The 27,794-nt window shown below is 37.1% G+C and overlaps 1 protein-coding gene across 18 annotated transcripts in view; it reads right to left on the reverse strand.

Annotated features, from left to right (window-relative positions):
- The window catches only part of LOC132395887 (general transcription factor II-I-like), a 154,337-nt gene that overhangs the window by 91,161 nt on the left and 35,382 nt on the right, over positions 1–27,794 (reverse strand). For all 18 annotated transcript variants that reach the window (XM_059973026.1, XM_059973031.1, XM_059973022.1 and 15 more), the window contains 7 exons: positions 22,676–22,813; positions 15,548–15,731; positions 14,466–14,494; positions 9,431–9,482; positions 6,706–6,755; positions 3,564–3,635; positions 496–561 (listed from right to left, as the gene is read on the reverse strand). In XM_059973026.1, the coding sequence (XP_059829009.1) occupies positions 496–561; positions 3,564–3,635; positions 6,706–6,755; positions 9,431–9,482; positions 14,466–14,494; positions 15,548–15,731; positions 22,676–22,813 (591 nt within the window). The remainder of the gene's footprint in view (positions 1–495; positions 562–3,563; positions 3,636–6,705; positions 6,756–9,430; positions 9,483–14,465; positions 14,495–15,547; positions 15,732–22,675; positions 22,814–27,794) is intronic.

Raw genomic sequence — 27,794 nt, forward strand, 5'->3', positions numbered from 1 at the left:
TTTATGAGCATTCAGCCCCTTGAAGAATGTTCAACATCAGCCTCCAAGACAGACCAAAGGTTCAAAAGATGGTGTGTGGATTCACATAGGTGTAGGGTTGCTCTCCATTTCTAAGCATGCATGAAAGCTGTTGAGCTCATTGGGGAATGAAGCATCACTGCTACTTATAATGTAAAGTGTTGCCTTATATTAAGTAATGGCATGCAAATCCTGCCACACATGTCGTGCATCCAACTTTCATAAAGAATTTCCACTTTGCTATCCTCATGGCCTTCCACAAGTTGTACTTGAACTTCTTGAAGACATGGTTTAGATGAAAGCAGAATACTATCATGCAAAATAATTTCACCTTGCCCCAAAAGATGGAAGAAAGCAGTACCAAATACTTCATTTTGACAATAAATTATTGCTAAAGCTTCCCACCCAAAATAACAGCAATCAAATTAGCCATGAAAACTGTACAATCAATGCAAAAGTACTTGGTGGAAAAAATACCTTTAAAAGACTTTGAATGGGAAGGTCTTGCAGTATCAATAACATCTGAAGTCGTCACACCTGGCCCTGCCATGAAAAGCAGCATTTTAGCACCTCCATTGCCAATTACAATGTTTAAGCAATTTCTTTAAAGATGTAGTGTGCAACCTTGACACACAAACAGAAATAATCAGGTAGCTCTATAAAAACAGACACACAATTCAAAGGTCTCAAGTATTGCCCAAACATCTATATTTTGAAATTAAGATTAAACTTAGATTAACACAAGTTTTTAAACTAACCTTTACAGAACATTTCACGTTATTATTTATTTTGAAATCTCATGCCATGCAGCATTTCCTAATACAGGCCAAGTGATCTTCAACTTGCAAGTTCACTTTTAGACTGCCAAGGTACAAATAGATGTTATTATATATCTTGCTTTTGTGGCGAAAGGTCAAGAAAACCCAAAAATAGAAAATTTAAAAATCATGAGCATATCAGTAACATTAACCTGAATGATTTAATAAATGTGGTTCAATAAAAATTAAATCATAAGGATTCAAAATTGGAAGAGTTAAATTTATTTTAAAAACTAGAAGTATTATGAAGGACCCTTCATGAAACTGTGAAGCTATTCCAAATAACGATCCCCCACAATTTCTATTTCTTGACAACTTCATCAAATGGACACAAAAACCTCCTAGCGACATAAGAACAATTGGACTGCACTTTATAACCAAAATAAAGTTAGTGGGACTGGGGGTACTTCACGGATCTTAACGGAGATTGCTATGAAGATAGCAGAAACATTGACTGCATTTTCAAAATTCCATTCCTTCTAGATAGATTTGCTCTGTTTCAGTCAGTGGGAACCTAACTCCACTAAAGAACACAAGAGGGAAAAAGTGATTAATTGCAGATTAGCTGGCTTTACACAAGTGGCAGGGAAAATGCTAGAAGATATTAAGGAAATGTTAACAGAACAATCAGAAATTTATATAATTGAGCAGTCAACATTAATCTGTGAAAAGAAAATCATCTGTAATGAATAGCAACACACACAAAATACTGATGCTGATGAAGGGTCTCCGCCCAAAATGTCCAACGTTTACTCTTCTCCATGGATGCAGCCTGGCCTGCTGAGTTCCTCCAACATTTTGTGTGTGTTGCTTGGATTTCTTGCAGATTTTCTCCTCTTTGTAATGAATGTAAGTTATAGGTTAACAGGTCAAAAGTTTGTTTTCAAGTTGATTATAAAAAAAATATAGGTAAAGGTGTGTTTGAACTATCAAAAGTGCCACACAAAAGGTTGTTAAACAGGACGGGGCAATTATATACAACTGTATCCAATTGTTCAAAAACCCTTATAATTCTTAATTTGGCTCACTCAATCTAAAGCACAGTGAAAGTCATTTGGCCAGAAGTCAGGATGTGGGCTGGGTATGTACCAAGAGGTACATACAGGGACACCAAGAGTCAGGAACATGGATATACAGCAAGAGCACATTCGTCTTTCAGTTAGCTTGGCAATTATCAAGGAGTTACATTCAATAGTCTAGAAATTTGGCAATGTAACATCACCCAAGTCCTGAGGAGAGTGGTTAGTACCTTTGCTGTAGTTACAACACAAGGGAACGTAATAAAATTTCTCCAGACTAATCTTAGGAGAAGAGCAAAATTGTCTGATGAAAGAATAAACAGATTGGACTCAAATTCTAGCATTAGGAACAATGCTCCAATGCTTCTGGATGCCTCCAGAAGGCACGGTACATCATTAAAGACCCCTCACACCCTCTCCACGAACTGTTTGTTCTTCTGCCATCAGGTAGACGTTACAGGAGCATCAAAACTAAAACCACAAGGCTACTAAACAGCTTCCTCCCACAGGCAGTCAGACTGCTAACTAGCTGCTCCACCTGACTCTGCTTTGGACAGTTTTAACTTGCACTGGACACTTATAACTTGTTTTTAACTGATATGCGGCTGTTGTGTTTTACTATTTACTGTTATGTTTATTATTTAGTGTTGCATTTGTTATGTTATGATTGCACTGCTCCTGGGAAACACTGCCTCATTCTGCCCTGCAGAGCTAATGTACTGTTAGAATGACAATGAAGTTTTTGAATCTTGAAATGTATTTTTTACAATATAGCTACAGTGGGATCAATGCAGGAATAATGCTTTCCTTTGCCAAACTGCCTAAAACCAAAGGATTATAGTCTCCAAATTAGGAATTACTTTCAGATCAAATACAAGAAACTTCTTCAGCCGGTGGGTAGTGAACTTTCAAGCTCTCTACCCAAGAGGACTGTGAAGATTTATTCACCAAATGCATTCTATTTGTTTTAGCTTCCACTTAAGATCTGCGTTCTCACAAGCCAAACAGTACTTTGTAATGTGTGTTCTAACCCAATGGTCCCCAAACTCTGGGCCGCGCGCGAAGCATGCAGGGGGTGCAGAAGTAGGCAGAACGCACCCAGCACATCTTTAAGAAAAAAGCCAAAATAAACAAGCTAATTTCTGGGCCGACACTTACATGCTGGGCAGTACCTAATCAATTAGCTTATTTATTTTGTTTTTTTTCTTGAAGATGTGCTGGGTGCGTTCCGCCTACTGCTGCACCCCTGCGTGCTCCGCGGCCCAGTATCGGTCCGCAGCCCAGAGGTTGGAGACCACTGTCCTCGCCTCTTTCACTTGTCCAGAGCTTATTTGCCTCTCTTCCACATATTCCTCCAACGTCCTGCACCACTGCAAGCTAAACCTCTCTACTTTTGTAAATCCCTTTATCTACACACTTTTATACTCTTGAACTTTGTGTGAAATATGCTGTTGAAAATTTGGAGTTACTTGAATTATGTAATGGACCGTGCCTGCCAAAAAATGTGTGGTCAAGTTTTAGAAAAGTTTTAAAACGTGTAAAAACCCATCAGTAGAAAACAATGTTAAAAATGGCAATTTTTTTTTAAATTGAAGTGACTGACATTCATCATGTTTTAATGAAATTGATTAAAAACGTGCTGAACTTTCTTATAACATGCCAAGGCTTAAAACTATACATCTTTTATGGAGTACGGTTTCTACATTACCTTGAACACTGTATCGATAATAATCTGGATCTTCTGCTTCAGCTTTGATTGGAATTGATTCAATTGAAGTACCTGAAAAACATTTTGACAAATTCTATTGAGAATCAGGAGAAATTTAGAGTAAAAGTAGAGAATGAAGATATTTTCATTTATTACCCTCAAGAGATCAATAGTTAGCAAGCTATTCAGATATCAGAAGCAAAGGATGAATGTATTAATTATTTTAAAGTGATTCTAAGGAATGAGTGTAATAGATCAGAACTAATCCCATTGGTCTCATCATCAGAAATCATACCGCAATACAGACATACAGATGAAAAAAAAAGTAACAGTACAAGCTACACTTGAATCACTTATAGTAGTTCTACAAATTGTTTATCTAGTCTTCAATTTAAAATATCATGGACAAATATCTTTCAATATATCAATCTTGACAGGAATACAACTGCATTTAACACATGAAACTTTTGATTACAATATTAGTTCTTTCCATCCCTATATCAAAGCACGAAGAGTATGTAAATCACCCAGCGATGCAGTCATTAAAATTTGACCACAAGCAGTTTACAATTTACAGTTAATTTGCAGTGTGCAGTGATTATTTTCATTATCTAATTTAATACATATTTAAATATCAATCCTCTTGCAAATTGATCTAAGCAGTTGTAGACATGGTGGTGCAAAAGAAGTTGCAATAACACATTCGCTATGACAGCTTGTAGCCCGGTCCTCAGTTTTTCATCTTTTTGCATTCTTTTCCACTTCCCTTTTGAAAAATTATGCTGAAAAATGCTGCAAACATCAGTTTTAGAAGAGGATTTCAAATTCTGACAACACAATCTGCAAAAGACCATAAGCTTTTCCTTTAATCACCAACTCACCCACTGCCCCTCAAAACTTCGATACTCATCAGATCGCCTAATCTCTACTTTAAAAGAGTGTCATAACTACACTACCTTTATTAAGGGTGTAAGAAACTAATAACCTGATCATTTGAAGTTTTAAAGGTATACAAATCTATGAATTAGCAACACTCAGATCACCCAGCACCAATCCTTTCCTGTCATTCAAAAAGACTGAATGATCAGAACATAACCTCAACTCTACGCTTCTGTCTATCCACCATATTCTTTTGCATCAAGAAATTTACCCATGAATAAAAGTCAGATGTTAATGGAATCTTTGAATATCTTGAGGAAGAGTTCCAAAGGTGAATTCTCATGATCCATTGAGAGAAAAAAAAATTTGCCTCATCCATTTTTAAATGAGCAATTCATTTTTAAACACTGACTCAATTCCAGATCTCCTTCAAGTGGAGCTGTCTTTACATCATTTCCACTGGGATCATAAACATCCATTCAAATTGCTTTCTAAGCTCCAGCTGATAAAGCCATAGCCTGCTTAACCTTTCTTCACAGGACAGCCCACCCACTCCAATAATCAGTCCAGTAATTGCTTAACATCCTTATTAATTTAGAAGACCATAACTACCCCCTAGCAATAAATAAGTTAACTTATTGATTACCTGCATATTACCTGCATATTAACCTTGTGAATTAAACACAATCTATAGTACTAGTTACTTCTTAAAAAAACTACAATAAATTGGTCAAAGATGATTTTCCTGTCACAAATCTTTTGAGTTTGCTTAATTGCTTTGAATCTTCCAAGTGCTCTATAACGTCTTCAGTAATAGCTTCTGTTAAACTATCTGTCCTATAGCTTCCTGCCTTGTCTTTTTAAATATTTGTTATTTCGCATTAACAGAAGTCTACAGGAATTATAAATGCTGAATAATTATCTGAAATTACCAAAAAAAATTGTGGTGGGAATGCTGCAAATATGAACTAAAAGTACTGGAAACATTGATTATCTGAAGTTGTTGAACTCTAATGTCAGGTCCACAAGACTGTTCTGAGTCAAAAAATATTAGAGATGTGCAACAGACATTCAAGGTAGCAAATGTAACTCCACTATTCAAGAGAGGGAAATTGAAAACAAGGACCAGTTAGTATGATATGACTATAGTAGGGGATATGTTAGTAATAGGTATTGGAGACATCGCAACAAAAAGTTACAACATATATCAAATGAGTCAACAAAACAATGAAAGGGAAAACAAACAAGTAACCTAAAGCTTGAATAGCCTTTTGCTTTTGTCATGTAAAGTTGAGGTAGAATCTGAGTGGATTAATGGGCAAATGAGTGACTAGGTTATGGGGAAATGGAAATAATTGAGAGTTGGTATAGATTAATCGATTGAGCAGGCTCCTGCTTCATGAAGTTTTTCAGAAGGTGCTATACTACATAAATACAGCAAACATTAGGTCATTTCCTGGCTGGCATCCCTAATTATAAGGGTATCTTTTGGAAGAATGTTTAACTGATTACAAATTGTGTCAACAACTTGGATGAAGAGCAAGTAAAAGCTGAGGCTGCTCACTTTGAGATACTTCCCAACCCCAATATCACCTGACTCACAAATAATGTAAATCATAAAGACTATACATACCTAAATGAATTAGAAAAGAAAATATGAGAATGCAAAGACATCCCCAAGTTCATATCCCATTACATCTGGAGTACCTGGTACTATCATTGTCACCTTCCTTTATATAATGATGGTTAACTTTATTGACAAAGCAAAAACTGGCCAGAATACTCAAAAGCTCAAATATTTGAAGAAAGGAACATTATTCCTATTTCTTTTTGGTGACCTTCCTTACGAAAAAGGGCAAAAAAAAACATCCCCCATCTCTTCAGAGATGCAGCCTGAGCTCTGAGCATTTCCCAAAAAATATTTGTTAATTTTCAGATATCCAGCATCTCTAGACTTCCAAAAAAAATTCAATAACGTTAACCCTAGAACTACACAACAAGCAGATCAATTAAATTATGGTTATTCTTGCTCTGAAAGAATCATACAATATAGTGTAACTTATTCTATTCTCAATAACTTTACAAAATTTTTACCCCCTCAATGATAAAACCATCATGACATCATTAATTTTATAATTAATCTAATGCAAGTAGAAAACACAAAACTTTACTAAAAACATAAATAAGGACTATGGAAAATACATCAACAGCCATATTTTTCCTTTAATTAAAAGCAAATGTAATTTTAGAAAGTAACACTTACTCGGTTGGTTATCATCACATGGCTCAGTTTTCACCTTAACTGGAACAAAGCTACAAAATAGAACATTCAAATATATTCACTTTTGCCATGGTTTGTTATTCCTTTTCGGCAAGTGCAGAAAAGCAAGTTATTTTCCAATAATCTCTCTTTTCCTTTACTGGAGGTCAACTCAGGTTTAACTTTAGATACTATACCATGTTACAATTCTAAATGGATTGTCTTTAGAATAAATGAACACAATATTAAAATACAGAAGGCTATTTAGCCCAGCATCAGTTTTTGTCAATCATCCCAACTCTTCCCTCCAGAAAACATAATTCACTGTAACCCACTCTCCCACTGGCTTCTGGCCATATATGTGGAAGAATTCTAGCTTTCTATTATTCCTATATCATATCTTCTCTATCTATACCAAAGCACAAAAGAGTAGTGCATCAAATGCAAGCTGATGCAGAAAGTTTGCTCATTACAGGCAGCATGATAAAGTCACACCACTTAAAATTCATAAACTAGTCAAAGCTGGTATTGGTGATTTTCGAATTCAACAGCAAGCAATTCTCAGTAGTGGAGAGTCCCAGCTGAGACTATCCAAACAGTGATCTCCTCCACAGAGGTAGTTTTCACTATCAATAGGGAATGCCTGCAAACAATGCACCTCAGCTGTCAAGATTAGAAAATGACAGCAACGATCTCTGTAGTTACCATATTTCTTTCTTTTAAAAGAAAGTTAGAGCCAGAAATAACTTTTTATTCAGTGGCAGAGACAAAAGGTTATAAGGAAAACAAATATGACTAAAAAGTAATCATCTTCCTGTTTTCATAGCAGAAGTCACAATGTGGCAGAAGCAATGCAAAGGTAAAGGTCTAAAGGCAGTTAATGGAACGAATATTAATAAAAGAATAGTATTTTGGAGTAAGAGGCGCCGCAAAGCAACAAATTTCATGACAAATGTCAGTGATAATAAACCTGATTCTGATAAACCTTCTTACTAAGAAAAATAATAGAACTAAAAGCTGACACAGTCCAGAAACTTGGGCATCTGAGGTTGCTATCGATCAGGATATACTGCTACTAAAATTTCCTAAAATTATTTTAATTCTGCAATAGTCCCAAAATGCCTAAACAAAGGTTGTTATATAAAATGACAAGGGAAGACAAAAATGTATCTTCATTGGTATTGGGACTGGTTTAAAGGTAGAAATCAGTACAATCAAAAAGAGTACTTGCAAAGTGGATGCTTTAACTATTTAAAATCTACATTTTTGATTACTTAGATGTATCCAAAAATAGACAATAAAGTATACTATGATGAATGAGTGCACATACGTGCAGAAGGTGGAAACTGACGACTAATGTTGGACACTGATATTGTAAAATGCCACAGGACGGTTTCCCTTGTTTATTGGCACGACAGCTAGGGGAGCTGCATGGTCTTGCTTGTAGCAAGGACTAGGCCTCAGGCCATGGTGCCTGCTGCTACAGTCGGGAAAGAAGACAGCAGAGGCAATATAGCTCAGCATCCATACTTGGTTGTGGGTTGGCCTCTCATGTGGGTGCTACCCTCCAGTGTTCGATCAGTGGAAAGGCGAACTAGATTTCATGCATGTGTTCATCTGGAGGCTGCCGGCAACTGCACCATCAATTTGCAGGGCATGTCACTCAGAGACTTGGGTTATACATGTTTTTTGCATAACTGTATACTTGCTTGCTATCTTGAGTGTGCTGTGTGCACCTTGTGCTGTGTACATTTTGCACCTGGGCCTCAAAGGAACACTGTTTCATTCAGCTGTATTTATGCATGGTTGAATGCTAATTAAACTTTAACTAATGTGAAAACTGAGCTCATTCATTTTAATATGGACAATATGACAAACAATAAAATAATCTAGGTATTATTGAACATGAATAAATACAAACTCAGTAGGAAGACAAACATTGCACTGGCCTTTTGGCAACATGGATTCAAGGGACTGAAGGACAGCAAAAAAATATTACGGATAGTAAGAAATTAGCACAATGGTCTTCAGCAATGCAAGCTGAATCCTACCCTGCAGTGCAGTCGATGCAGAGCTTGTGCATTCTTTCTGTGACTATGTAGGTTTCTACTCAGTGCTCCAGTTTTCTCCAGTATACCAAAGATTGCCCACTGTAAGTTACTCCCAGTGTAAATAATTAGTAAAATAATCAAAGGGAAGTTGCTACAGGGAAATAAGGGCAGGGTAGAATAGAAGAATAGGATGGGGTTGCTCTGTTTGAAGTCAGCATGTCTTAATGCACCAAATGGTATACTGTGTCACAGTAAGTACGTTAACAAGGCAAGTAAGTGGGGAAAAAGAAAAATAGGTGAGGGAATGGGGAAAATCACAAAAGTACACAAAGAGACACCAAAACTAGTAAGAGGTTATAGCAGATGGAGTAGACAGGCAAACATAAAGCAAAGCTTCAGAATAATGGATCTAAATCACAGTGAAGGCTTTAGTAAATAAATACAAGAATTTCTACTTTTTAAAAAAAACTTTCTGCAGATATGGTAATCTTCAAAAGGAAATACCCACACAAATATTCTGAAAGAATGTACAGACTGACCTACAACTGAAAATATAAATACCATACCTTGTACACCCAAATGAGACAAATATAGACTATGAATTTATGCAGACTATACTGAGTTTGAGATAAATCATTAAAGTTTTAAGTACTGCAAGGACAGAAAGACCAACCTACCCCCCAGGGGGCATCTGTGCGTTCTCCTTCCCAGTTGGTCGCTTTGTTTCCACTAAAGAAAAATAGAAATGTTAATCTCTAAATGAGTGACTTGCTTGGAAAACAATCTCTAATTCAACATTCATGTCAAAAGATCTAGAGGCCTTTAACTCTTTTTCGTATAGCTGAAAGACAATGCCTAAGAACTTTATGCCTTTTATTTCATGCTGGATTTGTATACTAAAGCCAATTACAACAGATGAACAAAAGATTAGCCCTTTCATAAAGGAAATAAAAAAACCTAGCAGTTCATTTCATGTTCATTAGGGATCTTCCATGAAACTGGTAATTTCAATTCATCGTCTTTGAATAAACAAGATTATTCAAACTGGAAAAAATCTAAAGCTGGAAAAGTTAGTGATAGTTTGAAAGAGAAATTTTACCCAGCCGTAAATTATGGGAGATTGCAATTTATTCTTACATAACAAGCAGGCTAGGTTAAATCTTCAGTATACAGTTTATAGGCACAAACATTAAGTTTTTTTTTTCAAATCTTCAACATCTGATAACTAAAGGAATAAAAATTTAAACAGGATATTTGATGTTCAAATACTAGAGAACATCGATTGATAAATGTACTTGCCAATGTTGGCAAGTTGGATATTTCATATTATGTACAAGAGCAAACAGCTGAACTGGGGGTGGGGGGTGATATTACAGAACTAGAGTACAAAAAAACCAAAATGACTTAAAACAACCGCTAAGCATGGAGGAAATATTAACCTTATGCAGTCAGTGCAACTAATTTACAGCAATCTAGTCACCAGGCTTGATGTGCATGAGTTTTAAAACTTGGCTATGAACTGACAGTATGACATTGTCAATATAAAGTATCCCACACAAGGGGTATTTAGTTTGTCCATATGCACCTTTTGTTAAAAACTTCTACTAGTATTATACCACTTCACAATTTATATTTATTCACCTTGCTTGCTTTTATACTCATCATAGGAGACCGTTTAGTGCATCAGGTACAAGTTGCATAACTCTCTACTGGCCATTCCAAAAGGAGTTTGCTTTTCTCCATTAGCTGTTTATTTCCAACATACATACAAGGCAACTTTCAATCATTTGTGAGGTGGTTGACCTGTATCTTTAGGGTAGATTGAAACAGCCACCTGTTTATTTGTTAGTACAGTCAGCCCTCCTTATCCATGAGGGATTGGAACCCCTCGCAGATACCAAAATTTGCGGATGCTCAAGTCCCTTATTCAACCTGTCTCAATGTGATGGACCTTAGGACCCAGCAGAACCCCAGACCATTTTTAACAAGGCTCAGTGCAGTGGACATTAGGACCCAGCAGCTGAGATCTGAATCCGCAGTGTTTCTGTTCACAAAAATAATCACAATAACGATTGAAAATAAAGTGGAAATAATAAAGCGATCAAAAAGAGGTGAAATGCCATCGGTCATTGGAAAAGCATTAGGCTGCAGTCGGTCAACAATAGGAACAATTTTAAAGGATAAAGTGAGAAAGGCCCTGCCCTAATGAAAGCTACAATTATTACTAAGCAACACAGTGGTTTAATTATTGGGTTTTGGGGTTTGGGGTTTTGATCCTCCACATGAACCCGGCACAGTGGAGAGCGCACTCAATAGCGATCTGTCACTAGATTGAACTCAGGAACTTCCCGAGCCCGGCGCTGAAACATACGTTCTTAAATGTTTTATATGCATAGAAAGGTAAAATATATACTATATACAAATGCAAACGTTTGACTAACTGACGTTAAATAATACCGGATGTACCTGTTCCGACTTACTTAGTAAGAGAACTTCCGATTTTTTTCGATCCCGATCCACAATAACCCACACACATCCTCCTGTATACTTCAAATCATTTCTAGATTACTTATAATACCTAATACAATGTAGATGCTATGTAAAATAGTTGTTATACTGCATTGTTTAGGGAATAATGACGAGAAAAAAAATCTGTACATGCTTGAACAAGTGCTGGAAGAGCACTTCCTGGTTTTCGTGATTCGCAGTTGGTTGAATTCGCGGATGCGGAATTTGCAGATAAGGAGGGCTGACTGTAGTTGTACCACTAGTGCATGAATAACAGCAATTGCCATTAGATTGTTTCAATAAACTATGGTTCCATACTGCACTGAGTATTCTAACCATCACAAAGATGTGTATTTTTTAATGACAGAAATACCCTCCCTGTGAAGAGGGTGAGCATATATTACGCCAATGAAAAATTTTAGACTTACAACTCAGACATAAAATGAATCTAACTGAAACAGCCAAGCTCACGAACACTAGATATTGAATCTTTACCTAGCTTATTGTGTGCATAAACGAACATTAGCTTTTAAGGGAATATCAAATTTTCGTATTAAAGCAACTTAGTTACTTAAATTGTTTGTCAAGTCTCAAATCTGCCAAAATAGCTACCATAGTCAGGGAAATATTTGTGCATAAAAACCTATGCTGTCCTGTAATGTGTGCTATTCAGCCTTCAGGGCTACTTTCAGAGAAGATAGGTTTTTCTATGCATGGTTATATATGCATGAATGTAGCGATGGCAATATTTTAGAATAGAAACCAGTTATTATAGGATGTTTTATCTCACAAATCAATGCAAACTACAATAATACCTGGGAGCTTAGCATGTCAATGACAAATATATAAATTAGCTATTATATTTGTTTTTAAAAGCTTTGAGCACATAAGATTTTCCAATTCTGACATTAATTGCTTTGAAATCCATGCTAACTACTTTGAGTCCTTTTTCCATGCTGCTCCACAGAAAGACAATTCCTAGCAGTCTTTGAAGGGACATAATTAGGTGGAAAGAATGCTACAATTGCAATGATTAATAACTACCAAATTAGCCATCATAATTTGAATGTCAAACTGGTAAACTGCATAGAGACAAATATGATTACTGGAATTGGGATGGAAGCAACAAACTGCTGGAAGAACTTAGTGGGTCAGGCAGCATTTCTGGAGAGAAGTGGGCAGCAGTTTTACAGTCTGGACTCAGTAACCACATTGATCCAAAATGATGACTATCCATTTCCCAACACAGATGCTACCCGACCTAATTTCCTCCAACAGTTTGTTTGTTGAAAAACTGCGTAAGTGCTTTATATTTAAAATCTAAGAGTCATACAATGTATACCCTATATCCACAATACTTAAACAACTTATTTTTTAAGAAACCTGTTGGGGAAAATGGAGCAGTATCATACGTCGCTCACGTTCATTCAATATATCCTTCAAAAAGTTGGATTTTTTTATCCTTCTATTATAGACCAAGCTTAATTCAGCTTGGAAGACTAAAAGATTACTACGATTTTCAGATTTATTTTTGGATAATTGTTTTATGGCTTTTGAGCAATTACCTAATAAATATAATTTGCCTAGATTTCATTTTCTTTTAGATATTTACAGATTAGGAATTTCTTAAATAATGTACTTCCTACTTTTCCAAATTTTGTGTCTTCAGGTATTTTGGAGAATTTGTTTGAACTAAACCCTTTTCAGAAAGGGCTAATATCAAAACTTTACAATATAATTATGAAGATACGTTCAGAGCCCTTTTATAAGACTAAAAATGATTGGGAAAGAGAACTTAATAGGGATAGTAAGGTTGACAATTGGGATAAAATTCTTCAATTAGTTAATACATCATCTATATGTGCTAAACATTCATTAATACAGTTTAAAGTTGTGCACAGAGCTCATATGTCCAAAGATAAATTGGCTCATTTTTATTCCTATATAAATCCTATTTGTGACAGATGTCATTCTGAGATAGCGTCTTTAACTCATATGTTCTGGTCGTGTCCGCTTTTGACAGATATTTTTGATATTATTTCTGCGGTATTGAACATTGATTTACAACCTCATCCTATTACTGCAATTTTTGGTTTACCAATGATGGACTCAATCCATTTATCATCTTCTGCTTGTCGAATGATTGCATTTCTTACACTAATGGCTAGAAGATCTATTTTGTTGAATTGGAAAGAAATTAGTCCTCCTACTGTATTTCATTGGTTTTCTCAAACTGTTATGTCTAAATTTAGAAAAAATTAGTAGTGATGTATTTGATACTTCTATTAAATTTGAAAAGATATGGAGACCATTTATTCAGTATTTTCATATGATATAATATGATCCTGTTCCAAGCCTATTTGATTTTCCAGTTTTGATTTTATATATGTTGAGAGGATCGGAGTTGACGACACTGATGATTTTGTATTTTTGTGAGATATTATAAACAGCCCTTTTTTTTTCTTTTTCCAGTTTTTCTTTTTCTCTTTTTTCTTTTTTGTTTTTCTCCCTTATTAATTACTAGATTATTAGATTAGTTTTTTTTGCAAATTTTTTTTTTCTGCTTTTTTTTATTATATATTATGATATACCTAGGTTTGCCTTGTTTATTTGTATATTGCATTGTTCATGATTTGAGAATACTCATTTATACTGTAATCATTGCTTATGTATTCTTTCATGTTCAGTTGAAATGTGTATGTTTGTAATCCCATTATCTATGTCTCAATTTTATTTTGTTGGTATTAATAACAATAAAAAGATTGAAAAAGAAAAGAAAAGAAAAAGTTGGATTGCAATGTAAGTGCCTGCTTCAGATATTTAACTACAACCTGGCCTTTTCAGTTCATCTTCTATTAAGATAATTAAGATAAAGATAATTTACCTAGCCAGTTAGTACACTCAGCCTTGCATCCTGAGCAACAAGTCTTAAAAGCTAACATGAAGATCATGATTATACATTTCTCACATATTGCAAGCTCATCGCTATTTCACTATTTGAACAGCATATTTTCTTCAACCTCTTAGAAAATAGTGAAAAACAAATATTGACTTTAATTTGTTGACTAGGTGATCATGAGGAACTTAATGGAAATATTTACAATCACTGCATATTTAAACTATCCAATTATATATTCACTACAAATGAATCAGCCTTATCTTTAAAAAAAATTACAGGCTAGGTTATATGCATATGCAACTTACAATGATGAATGGCAGTGTCCAGAAAAGGCCTGGATTAGAAGAAAGTAATTACACATTAATGATAACCATGTAAAATTTTCAAATAATTCAACAGCTCACTTTCACATTTTAGTGAATACAAAGATATTATGGATAATTAGAATTTTTTCTACATCTATTTCAACTATCAAAGTAGTAAAACATACAAAAATTTACACAAATAAATCTAGGACACATTTTTTTCCTCAAAAATGAAATGAATAACAAATTAAGTCATTCAGCCTTGGCTAATGATATAGTAAGGGCAACTTTTAACAGTATGGACTTCAAATGTTGAATTTGCTGAAGAAATTCAAATTAGTCTTCTAACAACTGTACTTTCTGGAAGTGCAAATATTGCAACACAGAATGTCTTCATAAATTTGCCATGCACTTCAGGTTTTATCATTATTGCTCTCCCAGACAGCATGAACTATGCAGAATAATTCATGAAAAGGGAAAGAATGGGTAACATACACGATGAAAAGTCATTCCGCAAGTAATCCTTTATAAAATTATTTCAGTTTTGCGATCCACACACGCTTATTACACCACTAGGCTCAAGTAGACCCAAAGTATCGCAAGTTATTGTAATGATGAAATTGATTTAAAAAGTTGTAAAACATTCCCTACATGTGCACAAATTTAAAAATCATGAAATCACCAGAAGCACTAAAGCATCACAAATGAAGAAATCTCTTGACTTTAAATAATTATTGGCATTTGGAATAAACTTAAGGTGTAGATGTCAAACTTCAAATTTTTAATTTGTGCATTTTCTTCCTCCTGTCAGTATCTGGATTTGATCAGAGTACTACAATCAAGGTACTACAACTACTCTGCAGCTTTCTAATTGCATTTGTTCTCAAGAGGTTATGAATAAGCTAGAGTGTATGCACATGTAGGGAATGCTTTATATAGCAACTTCAATTGGTAGGCAAATTTCTTTTTAGTGCAGCATGTACAATGTTGCTACCGATTTCAAATCACTACATACTTAATTTAGTATTTGAGGCAAAACATTAAACTTTTGCTTAAAAATTAATCTCCATGATAAAGTTTACCTTTTAATTGTAAATATGATTTTTGACTTTTGCTCCAGAATTTTTTTCAATGTTATAGGGTCATATTTTGATGGATGTTTAAAACATACACCATCAGGCAATCCGTGTATTGCTAAAGCAGCAGGGTCCTTAAAGATCTTCTCATAAGGCACAGGAATTGGAGCAGGTTTCCCAAGCGCTTTTCCTAAAATTGAGGAATAAATGGATTAGAATTTAGAAACAAGTTAAGAATATTGTAGCACTGAAATATACAGGGCTGTGAACACAATGCCAGCTTGAAAGGTAGCTAGGCTCAGTGTGTTAAACAATGAGGCAATCACTTCCAAATACTATTATCCAACGAACATTTTTCCCTAGTTTAACAGAACTTCTTTTGAAATAATGCCATCTGTAATCCACATAATAAGCATTTATCAAATACCATGGATGGGTTAACCAAATCACACTAAGAGCCATACAGCACAGAAATTGGCCCTTCAGCCCAAATGGGCCATACGAAACAAGCAAGTCTCATTTCCCTCTTAAACCTTTCCAGGCATTTTTTTTTTAATTATAAATGTTGTTAATGTAACAACTGACTGACTTGCATTCCGTCTTTATATATCAGCAGGATAACATGAACCATTAGAAGCCTGAGTTGAGTAAAAAGTTTCCAAAGATAATCACTCTCAATCACTTCAATGACTACAAGCTCCCTGCTCCCGATTGCCTCATTTTCACTATGAATGTCCAGTCCATAGACATGTTTATTCCCCCATCATAAAGTCCTTAAAGCTCTCCGCTTCTTTCTGGACAACAGACCTAACCAGTTCCTCTAGAAACACAGAAAATCTACAGCACAATACAGGCCCTTTGGCCCACAATGCTGTACCGAACATGGACTTGCTTTAAAAATTAGCTAAAGTTACCCATAGCCCTCAATTTTTGTAAGCTCCATGTACCTATCCAAGTCTCTTAAAAGACCCTATGTATCCACCTGCACCACAGTCGCCAGCAGCCCATTCCATGCACTCACCACTCTGCGGAAAAAAAACTGACCCCTATACTTACTTCCAAGCACCTTAAAACTGTGCCCTCTCATGCTAGCCATTTCAGCCCTAGGGAAAAGCCTCTGACTATCCACACAATCAATGCCTCTCATCACCTTATATACCTCTGTCAGGTCACCTCTCATCCTCCAACGCTCCAAAGAGAAAAGGAAAAGTTCACTCAACCTATTGTCATAAGGCACGCCCCCCAATCCAAGCCACAACCTTCCCTGAACACACCTAACAAACTCCACCCCAACTAAATCCCTTGATCTAGGGAGATGCCAATTGTTATTAGGGAAATTAAAATCTCCCATCACAACAACCCTGTATTATTGCACCGTTCCAGAATCTATCTTCCTACCTGCTCCTCGATGTCCCTGTTACTATTGGGTGGTCTATATATAAAAAAAACAATAGAATTATTGACCCCATCCTGTTTCTAACTTCTACCCACAGGGACTCCATGACTTCCTCCTTTTCTGCAGCCATGACACTACCTCTGCTCAGCAGTGCCAAGCTCCCACCTCTTTTGCCCCCCTCCCTGTCCTTTCTGAAACATCCAAAGCCTGCCACTCTAAGTAGCCATTTCTGCCCCTAAGCAATCCAAGTATCTGTAATGGCCACAACATCACAGTTCCAAGAAATGATCCACACTCTAAGCTCATCCGCTTTGTTCATGATACTCCTTGCATCAAAAAAGGCAAACCCCAAACCATCAGTCTGAGCACATCCCTTCTTTTATCACCTGCCTATCCTTCCTCTTATACTGCCCACAAGCTTTCACTATTTGTGAGACAACCGCACATTCCTCCGTCTCTTCAGTCCTCTCCTCGATCCAGCGGAAATGGTCGTCACCCTCAACAATCTCTCCTTTGTCCATATTCCAGGCTTGCTCCCCATATCAGTATTGCTCCCCAACTCTTAGAATCATAGAACATTACAGCACAAAAACAGGCCTTTTGGCCCTTCTTGGCTGTGCCAAACCATTTTTCTGCTTAGTCCCACTGACCTGCAGCTGAACCACATCCCTCCATACATCTCTCATCCATGTACCTGTCCAAGTTTTTCTTAAATGTTAAAAGTGAGTCCGCATTTACGACTTCATCCGGCAGCTCATTCCACACTCCCACCACTCTATGTGAAGAAGCCCCCCACCAATGTTCCCATTAAACTTTTCCCCCTTCACCCTTAACCCATGTTCTCTGTTTTTTTTTCTCCCCTAGCCCCAGTGGAAAAAGCCTGCTTACATTCACTTTATCTATACCCATCATAATTTTACATACCTCTATCAAATCTCCCCTCATTCTTCTATACTCCAGGGAATAAAGTTCTAACTTATTCAACCTTTCTCTGTAACTCAGTTTCTCAAGTCCCGGCAACATCCTTGTAAACCTTCTCTGCACTCTTTCAACTTTGTTAATAACCTGCCTGTAATTCGGTGACCAAAACTGCACACAATACTCCAAATTCAGCTCACCAATGCCTTATACAACCTCACCATAACATTCCAACTCTTATACTCAATACTTTGATTTATAAAGGCCAACCTACCAAAAGCTCTCTTTACTACTCTATCTGTGACACCACTTTTAGGGAATTTTGTATCTGTATTCCTAGATCTCTCTGTTCTACTGCACTCCTCAGTGCCCTACCATTTACCTTGTATGTTCTACCTTGGTTTTTCCTTCCAAAGTGCAATACCTCACACTTGTCTGTATTAAACGCTATCTGCCCTTTTTCAGCCCATTTTTCCAGCTGGTCCAGATCCCTCTGCAAGCTTGGAAAACCTTCCTCACTGTCCACTACACCTCCAACCTTTATATCATCAGCAAATTTGCTGATCGAATTTACCACATTATCATCCAGATCATTGATATAGATGACAAATAACAATGGACCCAGCACTGATCCCTGTGGCACACCACTAGTCACAGGCCTCCACTCAGAGAAGCAATCCTGCACTACCGCTCTCTCATTGAGCCAATGTCTAATCCAATTTACTACCTCACCACGTATACCAAGTGACCAAATCTTCCTAACTAACCTCCCATGTAGGACCTTGTCAAAGGCCTTACTGAAGTCCATGTAGACAACATCCACTGCCTTCCTTCCATACACTTTCCTTATAACCTCCTCGAAAAACTCTAATAGATTTGTTAAACATGACCTTCCATGCACAAAACCGTGCTGACTCTCCCTAATTGTCTATCTAAATACCTGGAGATCCTATCTCTTAGTACTCTTTCAAATAATTTACCTACTACCAACATCAAACTTACCCACCTATAATTTCCCGGATTACTTTTAGAGCCTTTTTTAAACAACAGAACAAAATGAGCTATCCTCCAATCCTCCGGCACCTCACCCATAGATACCGACATTTGAAATATATCTGCCAGGGCCCCTGCAATTTCAACACTCGTCTCCTTCAAGGTCCGAGGGAATACCCTGTCAGGTCCTGGGGTTTTAACTCTTCCTACACTATACTGACAACTACATTGGTGCTGCTTCCTGCACCCATGCTGAGTACATCAGTTTCATTAACTAATTTACATAATCGATTTCTGACACCTCTCTTTCCCCTTTCTCCATAATACTGTAAGATATAGAATCAGAATTAGGCCATTGGACCCATCATGTCCGCTCCACCATTTCATCATGGCTGATCCAATGTTCCTCTCAGCCCCAATCTCCTGCCCTCTTCCCATATCCCTTCATGCTCTAACCAATCAAGAATTTATCAACCTCTGCCTGAAATATACATAAAAGACTATTCCACAGGCAGCTGTAGAGGCCAAGAATCCCACAGATTTACCACTCTCTGGCTAAAGAAATTCCTCTTCATCCTTAATAATCGACTCCAACATCTTCCCAACCCCTGAAGTCAGGCTGACTGGCCGATAGTTTCTCTTCTTCTACCTCACTCCCTTCTTGAGGATTGGAGTGACATTTGCAATTATCTTATCTCCCAGAACCATTCCAGAATCTAGTGATTCTTTAAAGATCATTAATAATGTCTCCACAATCTCTTTAGCCAATTCTTCCAAAACACTACGGTGTACACCATCTGGTCCAGCGAGATACAGTGGCATGCAAAAGTTTGGGCACCCCGGTAAAAATTTCTGTTACTGTAAATAGTTAAGTGAGTAGAAGATGAACTGATTTCCAAAAGCCATAAAGTTAAAGATGAAACATTCTTTTCAACATTTTAAGCAAGATTAGTGTATTAGTTTTGTTTTATACAATTTTAGATTGAAAAAAAGTAAAGGAGCACCATGCAAAAGTTTGGGCACCCCAAGAATTTTGAGCTCTCAGGTAACTTTTACCAAGGTCTCAGACCTTAATTAGCTTGTTAGGGCTAGGGCCTGTTCACAATTATCATTTGGAAAGGCCAGATAATGCAAATTTCAAGGCTTTATAAATATCCTGACTCTTCAACCCTTGTCCCAACAATCAGAAGCCATTGGCTCCTTTAAGCAGCTGCCTAGCACTCTGAAAATTAAAATAATTGATGCCCACAAAGCAGGAGAAGGCTAAAAGAAGATAGCAAAGCATTTTCAGGTAGCCATTTCCTCAGTTCGTAATGTAATTAAGAAATGGCAGCTAACAGGAACGGTGGAGGTCAAGTTGAGGTCTGGAAGACCAAGAAAACTTTCCGAGAGAACTGTTTGCAAGATTGCTAGAAAGGCAAATCAAAACCCCCATTTGACTGCAAAAGACCTTCAGGAAGATTTAGCAGACTCTGGAGTTGGGGTGCACTGTTCTTCTGTGCAGCGACACCTGCACAAATATGACCTTCACGGAAGAGTCATCAGCAGAAAATGTTTCCTGCGTGCACACCACAAAATTCAACGTCAGAAATTTGCAAAGGAACATCTAAACAAGCCTGATGCATTTTGGAAACAAGTCCTGTGGGCTGATGGAAGTTAAAATAGAACTTTTTAGCCACAATGAGCAAAGGTATGTTTGGAGAAAAAAAGGTGCGGAATTTGATGAAATGAACACCTCTCCAACTGTTAAACATGGGGGTGGATCGATCATACTTTGGGCTTGTGTTGCAGCCAGTGGCACGGGAAGCATTTCACAGGTAAAGGGAAGAATGAATTCAATTAAATACAGTACCAGCAAATTCTGGAAGCAAACATCACACCATCTGTATAAAAGCTGAAGATGAAGAGGATGGCATCAACAACAGGATAATGATCCTAAACAGACCTCAAAATCCACAATGGGCTACCTCAAGAGGCGCAAGCTGAAGGTCTTGTCACGGCCCTCACAGTCCCCTGACCTAACATCATCAAAAATCTGCGGATAGACCTCAAAAGAGCAGTGACTGCAAGACGGTCCAAGAATCTCACAAAACTAGAAGCCTTTTGCAAGGAAGAATGGGTGAAAATCCTCCAAACAAGAATAGAAAGACTCTTAGCTGGCTACAAAAAACATTTACAAGCTGTGATACTTGCCAAAAGGGGTGTTACTAAGTATTGACCATGCAGGGTACCCAAACTTTTGCTTCCAGCCCTGTTCTTTTTTTGTTATTTTGAAACTGTAAAAAATGGAAATAAAAAAGTAATCTTGCTTAATGTATTAAAGAAATGTGTCATCTTTAACTTTATGCCTTTTGGAAGTCAGGTCATCTTTTACTCGCTTAGCTGTTCACAGTAACAGAAATTTTGACTGGGGTGCCTAAATTTTTTGCATGCCACTGTATCTACCTTCAGACCTTTCACTTTCCCCAAGAATCTCCTCTCTAGTTATAGTAACTTCACATACTTCATGCTCCCTGACACCTGGGACTTCCCCATACTGCTAGTGTCTTACAAAGAGAAGACTGATGCGAAATACTTATTCAGTTCTTCCACTATTTCATTGTTCCCCATTACTACCGCTCCAGCATCATTTTCCAGCTGTCCAATATCCATTCTTGCCTCTCTTTTACACTTCTGAAGAAATATCCAAAGAAACTTCTGGTATCATCTTTAATATTATTGGCCAGCTTTCTTTCATATTCCATATTTACCTTCTTAATTATTTTTTTTAGTTGCCTTCTGTTGGTTTTTAAAAGCTTCCCAATCCTCTAACTTCCCATTAACTTTGCTCTATTATATGCCATCTCTTTGGCTTTTATGTCAGTTTTGAGTTCTCTGGCTAGCCATAGTTGTGTCTTCCTCTTTGGGATGTATATACCCTGTGCCTTTCCAACTGCTTCTAGAAATTCCAGCCATTGCTGCTCTGCCATCATCCCTCCCAGTGTTCTTTTCAAATCAATTCTGCCCAACTCTCATGCTTGCAATGGATCGTACTATTACAGTGCAGGAAGCCACAGAATATAGAAGTCAAACTGGAAATGAAATAAAGTAGCAGGCAAGAACTGAATGCCCAGAGATAACCATGTACTGATTTTCATTTACTGCCTAATACTAGTCAAACAGGCATTCTATTTAAGGAAAACTTTGATTTTCTCATGTCAAAGATAGAAATCCATGGTTTCTAAGAGTGCCAGTACCAGATTTTAAATGTCTCAACAAAAACAAGGCAAACTTCTTGGCATGAATATCTTCAAAGGAAAGTTTGGAAAAGCACAAGCATATTTACATTCATTTTATATTTGCATAAAGGTGAAGGCTTGTTATTTAGAGATCTTTCTTAACTGGGTAGCTGAACCACTTGCAAACCCAAGAATTAACAGAGAGCTGCTGATCAATCTAAACCAACTTTTATGTATCAGAAGCACAATTTTAAACTAACTAGGAGCTCCAAAAGGCCACAAGTTAATCTTGTGAGTTCAAAGCTTTCAGTTAGCTTACTGACTTGCTACTGTATTTTCAACCTTCAGTTGCACTGTTCAGATCTGTAACATCCCGTTCCTAATTCCTATGGACTATGAAGCAGCTTAGGACATGGGGTTATGATTCTTTGAAACATTATATTTTGACTAATAGTAAATCCTTCTTTCCTACTAACCAGAGTCTTTTAATTAAATTACAAATCTACTGGGATGCTTTCATAAGCTGTCTAGTAACTTAATCCAACTGCAAGTAATCACAGCACAACACTGACTTTTGTTTGCACAAGAAAAATCTAAGGAGGAGAGTACCATAAAGTAAGCAGAACAAATCTTCAACTGATTTTCTGAATTTTTCAATGTCAGCTTGGTTATCCATAGCAGCTGGAGTCACACAACGTACAGCTTTACCTCCTAGCCTTTGAGATACCTTTTGCTCTTCAGCCACACCTAAAATCAAACCAAAAGATTGATAAAATAATTATGCAAATTCACAAAGTAAGCTGATGATACATGCACTGAATATAAATTTTTAAACTGTTACATTAAACAATTATTCCAATTACATATCTGGAACAAAAAAGCTTATAGCATACATGTTGTTAATATAAACAACCTCAAGTTTTCTGTCTTACCAAAAATTACTCACTCCAGGAAAACACTGAAGTTTAGGGTGAAACTTCACATGTAACTGAATTATTTCAAACAAGATAAAAACTCCAGGGCATTTTTTCCTCCCAACAACCAACCTCTGCACTGTATCAGTTTGTGCTTCAGTAGGATATCACAACTGGTAGACAAACCTTCCAAAGTCAATGTGCAGGATGTTTGAACTTACTGGTTGGGTTGACTGAGTTTTCTTTTTAAACTTGTTAAAGGCAGTGGTAGAAATAACATCAAACTTCATCACTGATTTCTATCATATTTGTAGTCACCCAGGCATTCATACAATGACAGTGCCTAAATCAAAGATGCCGTCATTAGATCATCCACTTGTCTCTGACAAATCTGGTTCTGTTTATGTAAGGTTATACTCCAATCATTTCATCAGAAGAGATACTAACTTGAAAATGGCTTTCCATGCTCTTTCCTTGCCAATTGTACCTTTGGTACTTGCATTGTTTCTGAACTTAGTTACCCACAAAGATCACACTACTTTGGTTTGAGCATATATTGTGACTATCAGTATGCTGATTCCTCATTTGTGTCAACAAAGTGGCATCAGAATTTGCTAATGAAAATTTGCTAATTTGCCAGACTATCACATACAGCAAAACTCAACCTTTTGTGACCATTACTTTTCTACTTTGACCTCGTCCCCAGTAAATAGATCCAGCACATTTGTGTTTAAGAAAGGGCCATTTCTTGCAGTTGTGTCTAACTCACTGTCAACAGAGAATCTAACTTCATTGGCTATGACAACCAGCAAAGTTCAAGTCCATTGCTGTTGGAATAGTTTACAAAGTGAACCTATAAAATAATAAACTTGAGAAATTTCTGTTAGGCATATTCTTATACAAATTCTTTGAAGATACCCGAAGTCATTTACCTGATTTGCAAGGTGCAAAGGATTTATTAGTCTTGTCAATAATGCACTTTTCCAGCTAGCGTAAAGCCAAATCAACATGAAAACAGAAGCTTTCGGAGTGACAATGGTGCAAGTCAGTCAATCTATGACAAACAAGCTTTGTGTTATAGGAATTGAAATATGTCAGAAATCTGAGGTGCTCTTTGCATTCTGGAGGATCTCTGGAGAAGGTATCTCGAGTTGGTCAACTTGAGTGCAAACATTTAGGATTTCAGCACTGCTGATTACACCAGGTGCATTTCCCAAGATGGAAAGCTATACACTTAGCATATTTTTATTGAAATGGTCACACAAAGCACAAGGCATAGAGAGAAAGAAATGGCAAGAATCACAAAGAGGAACAGTCAAAGGAAATTTAGAACGCATCTCACTCCAAGATGATTTCTGCATGCTTAAAAACACAGGCACCAATTATTTGCAAGAAGTTAAGTCAAAGGCTCAATCATAGCATCATGTGGAGCTAAGCCACACAAAGTGAGGTTACCCTGCCTCATTACTCCTACAATGCCACCTCTTCTCTTATATTGCTCTTACATATACCTTGTGGTATATTTTACTTTTCTCATACCTAAAGATTCTACACCCCAGAATGTTGATTTTCTAGAGCTATACTTTCTTCAGCCACATTTTTCCAATGGCAATATGCATCAGCTCTGTGATACTGATCAATACTGATCAGTGTTCTTAACAGTTAGGTATTTTACATTAAAAAAAATAGATACAATTTAGATTTGCATTCCTTTCATAAGAGATTCAATAGTGAGGGAAATAAACAAGTATTTCAATGGCTGTAGATGCAAATCCAGAATGATGTGTTACCTCACTGTGGCCAGGCTTGAGGATACCATAAATGGCTGCATGGCATTTTAAAGGTGAAGAATAAACAGTCATAGATTGAGAACCACAAAGCTAACAACATAGCTAAAATGGATGAGGACTTACAATAAGAATTTAAGGAGTCAGGTTGAGAGACAGAGAAGAATTTCTAAGATTACAATCTCTGGATTGCTTAGAAGATAAAACTAGTTTTGTCACATGAGCATTAAAGTACTGAAACAGACAATAAAATGCATTGTTTACATTAACGACAGTTTGAGAATGTGCTGGAGGCAGCCTGCAAGTGTCACCAGGCTCTGGTACCAACATTGTATGCCCACAGTTTACCAAACCTAACTTGTGCATCTTTAGAATGTGGAAAAAAACCAGAGCGCCTGGAGAAAACCCATGTGGTCATGGGGAGAACATACAAACTCCTTATAGACAGCAGCAGGAATTGAACTCTGATCGTTGACACTGTAACGCATTATGCTAGCTGCTATGGTACCATAACACTTCTAGTGTTACATGCTAGTAAACATAGGAAGACAGGTTAGTGGAGTGTATTGCTAGAGGTGGCATGGGGATGGGCTTCAGATTTACAGAACCATTTCTAGGAAAAAGGAGGGCTTAAACAGTTTTAGCAGAAAATGTGACACAACCAATATGGAAGAAATGTAATGAGAGCAAAATATAGAAGGAAAATTATATCAGTCCAATAGGCAGAGCAGATACAGACAAGATTAAATCTGTGAAAGGACTGCAGGACAAAATTGCATCTATTTCAATACAAGAAGTCTAACTTAATCAGCCCACAGAAATGGTAGTTGGTGCCACCAGGCACAGTGCACTAACACCCTGCTCTTGGTGTTCTTCCTAACTAAAATTCATTATCATTGTGTAATAAAAATAAAAGTGAAATTAAAAAGGGTACGGCATTAGTAACAGTAATATTCATTGCCTGGAAAATCTTATCAAGGGTGCTGGATTATTAAACTGTAAACCTCATTGATGTTTACAAGCAACAGCAATACAAGACCCAATTTCAGAATTCAGCCAAAGAAGTGGGAGAATATTTTAGGGATAGTGATAATAACTTTTAGCTTCAAATGTGGTTATGGTAAGGGACAAGGATGGTCCAGGAATTAAGGTACTGAAATAAGTGAAAGCCATTTTCAATGTCATAAGATGGGGCTTGGCAAATATTGACTAAGAGTTTTGCAGACAAGGCTATACCTATCAAGTGGATATTATACAAAATGTGAAATATTGACAGTTCAGAGCTAACTTGCTCTTTTAGAGGGAAAAGCAATCACAGCAAATCCAAGGAGCACTAGATACAAAACTATAGAAGGGTGGATAAAAGAAAACAAAGGAAATATATGACAAGCACAGAAGTAAAAGCAAAGCGACAATTCAGGAGCAAACTGCAAGTACTTAAAGAACTGCCTGCAGAATGGGACATGATATACAACTGGCAGACAAGAAAAATCTGAAAGCATTTTCTAAATATATCATGGGTAAAAGAATAACCAAAAAGTAGCAATTTGTCATGGAGCTTAAGAACAAAGGTGAAGTCTTAAATGAATACATCCTCTCTGCATTCGCTAAGAAGGAAACTACAGTTCGAGAATTTAAGAGAAGTCAGCCAAATTGTTGAAAATGTCATATTACCAGGGATTTATTAGATGTTTTAGCATGCTTAAACATGGATAACTTGCCACTCCTGAAGAACATCTTGAAATCACAAAGACATAATAGGCAATATATTGATAAATGGTATTGGCAGATAGAAAGCCAGGGGACCTAGAGGCAACTCGAGTAGCAGCAGAACTCTCAAAAGATACGATTAAATATTCTCGTTTCAGTCTGATACAACTAAAAAGCACAACCGCTTCCAAGGTCAGTACAGTCAAAGATGTCTTAATGCATTTAAATGAACTATTGCTGCTTAAAACTGATGGAAACACACTGACTGTGGACAGATGCATCCTTGTAGGATTCCACGGAGGAAGCATGACGGCAGATAAGGGATACAAGTGCATTTAAGGGAACAGTTTTAAACTCCTAATACTGACCATCTTGCTGGCAAACACATAGGCTCTGGTGAATAAAGTCAATGATCTCAGAACTAGGGTGCTGAATCAGAGGGACATTAGGACCATGTGTTCTTTGTTTCACAGAATCCTGGTTAACCCCTTCCGTACCAGATGCAGCAATTCAGATAGACAGGTTTCCTAAACACCCGTCTCTAAAAAGCAGAGGTGGAGGAGTATGCTTTATGATCAACTCTTCTTGGTGCACAAATATATCAGTACTGTCCCAATTCGACTCACCAGACCTGGAATATCTAGCAGTTAAGTGCTATCCTTTGTCTCTACCATGGAAGATCTCCAGGATCATTTTGGTAACAGTATACATTCCACCTCAGGAAAATGCCAATCAGGCTTCAGATGATCTGAGCAATGAGATCAACATGCACGAAACAGCGCACCCTAACGCTTTCACCATCGTTTTGGGAGATTTTAACCAGGCCAGTCTGAAAAAGAAAATCACTAAGCAATTACGAGATCACTTACAATACTAGAGGAAGCAACATACTGGACCATTGTTACACCACCATCAAGAAAGCCTACCGTGCTATTCCACACCCTCACTTTGGGAAGCCTGATCACCTGTCTGTACTTCTACTCCCTGAGTATAGGCAGAGACTATATACTATATATAGACAGACAGACACAAACACACTCACACACACACTATACTGCAGCAACAGTAGTGAGGACCAAGAAGGTATGGACAAGGGAAGCACAGGAGCGCCTACAGGACTGCTTTGAATCAGTGGACTGGACTGTATTCAGGGATTCATCTTGAGTACGCTGCAGTTGTTAACCAACTTCATTAAAACCTATGTGGATGAGTGTGTGCCTACAAAGACTTGCTGTACATTCCCAAACCAAAATTAATTTATGAACCAGTAAGTATGTCAGCTGCTGAAGGTTAGATCTGTGGCATTCAAGTCTGACG

The sequence above is a fragment of the Hypanus sabinus genome, chromosome 6 (genome assembly GCF_030144855.1).
Source record: "Hypanus sabinus isolate sHypSab1 chromosome 6, sHypSab1.hap1, whole genome shotgun sequence".
In the NCBI taxonomy this organism is placed as follows: Eukaryota; Metazoa; Chordata; class Chondrichthyes; order Myliobatiformes; family Dasyatidae; genus Hypanus; species Hypanus sabinus.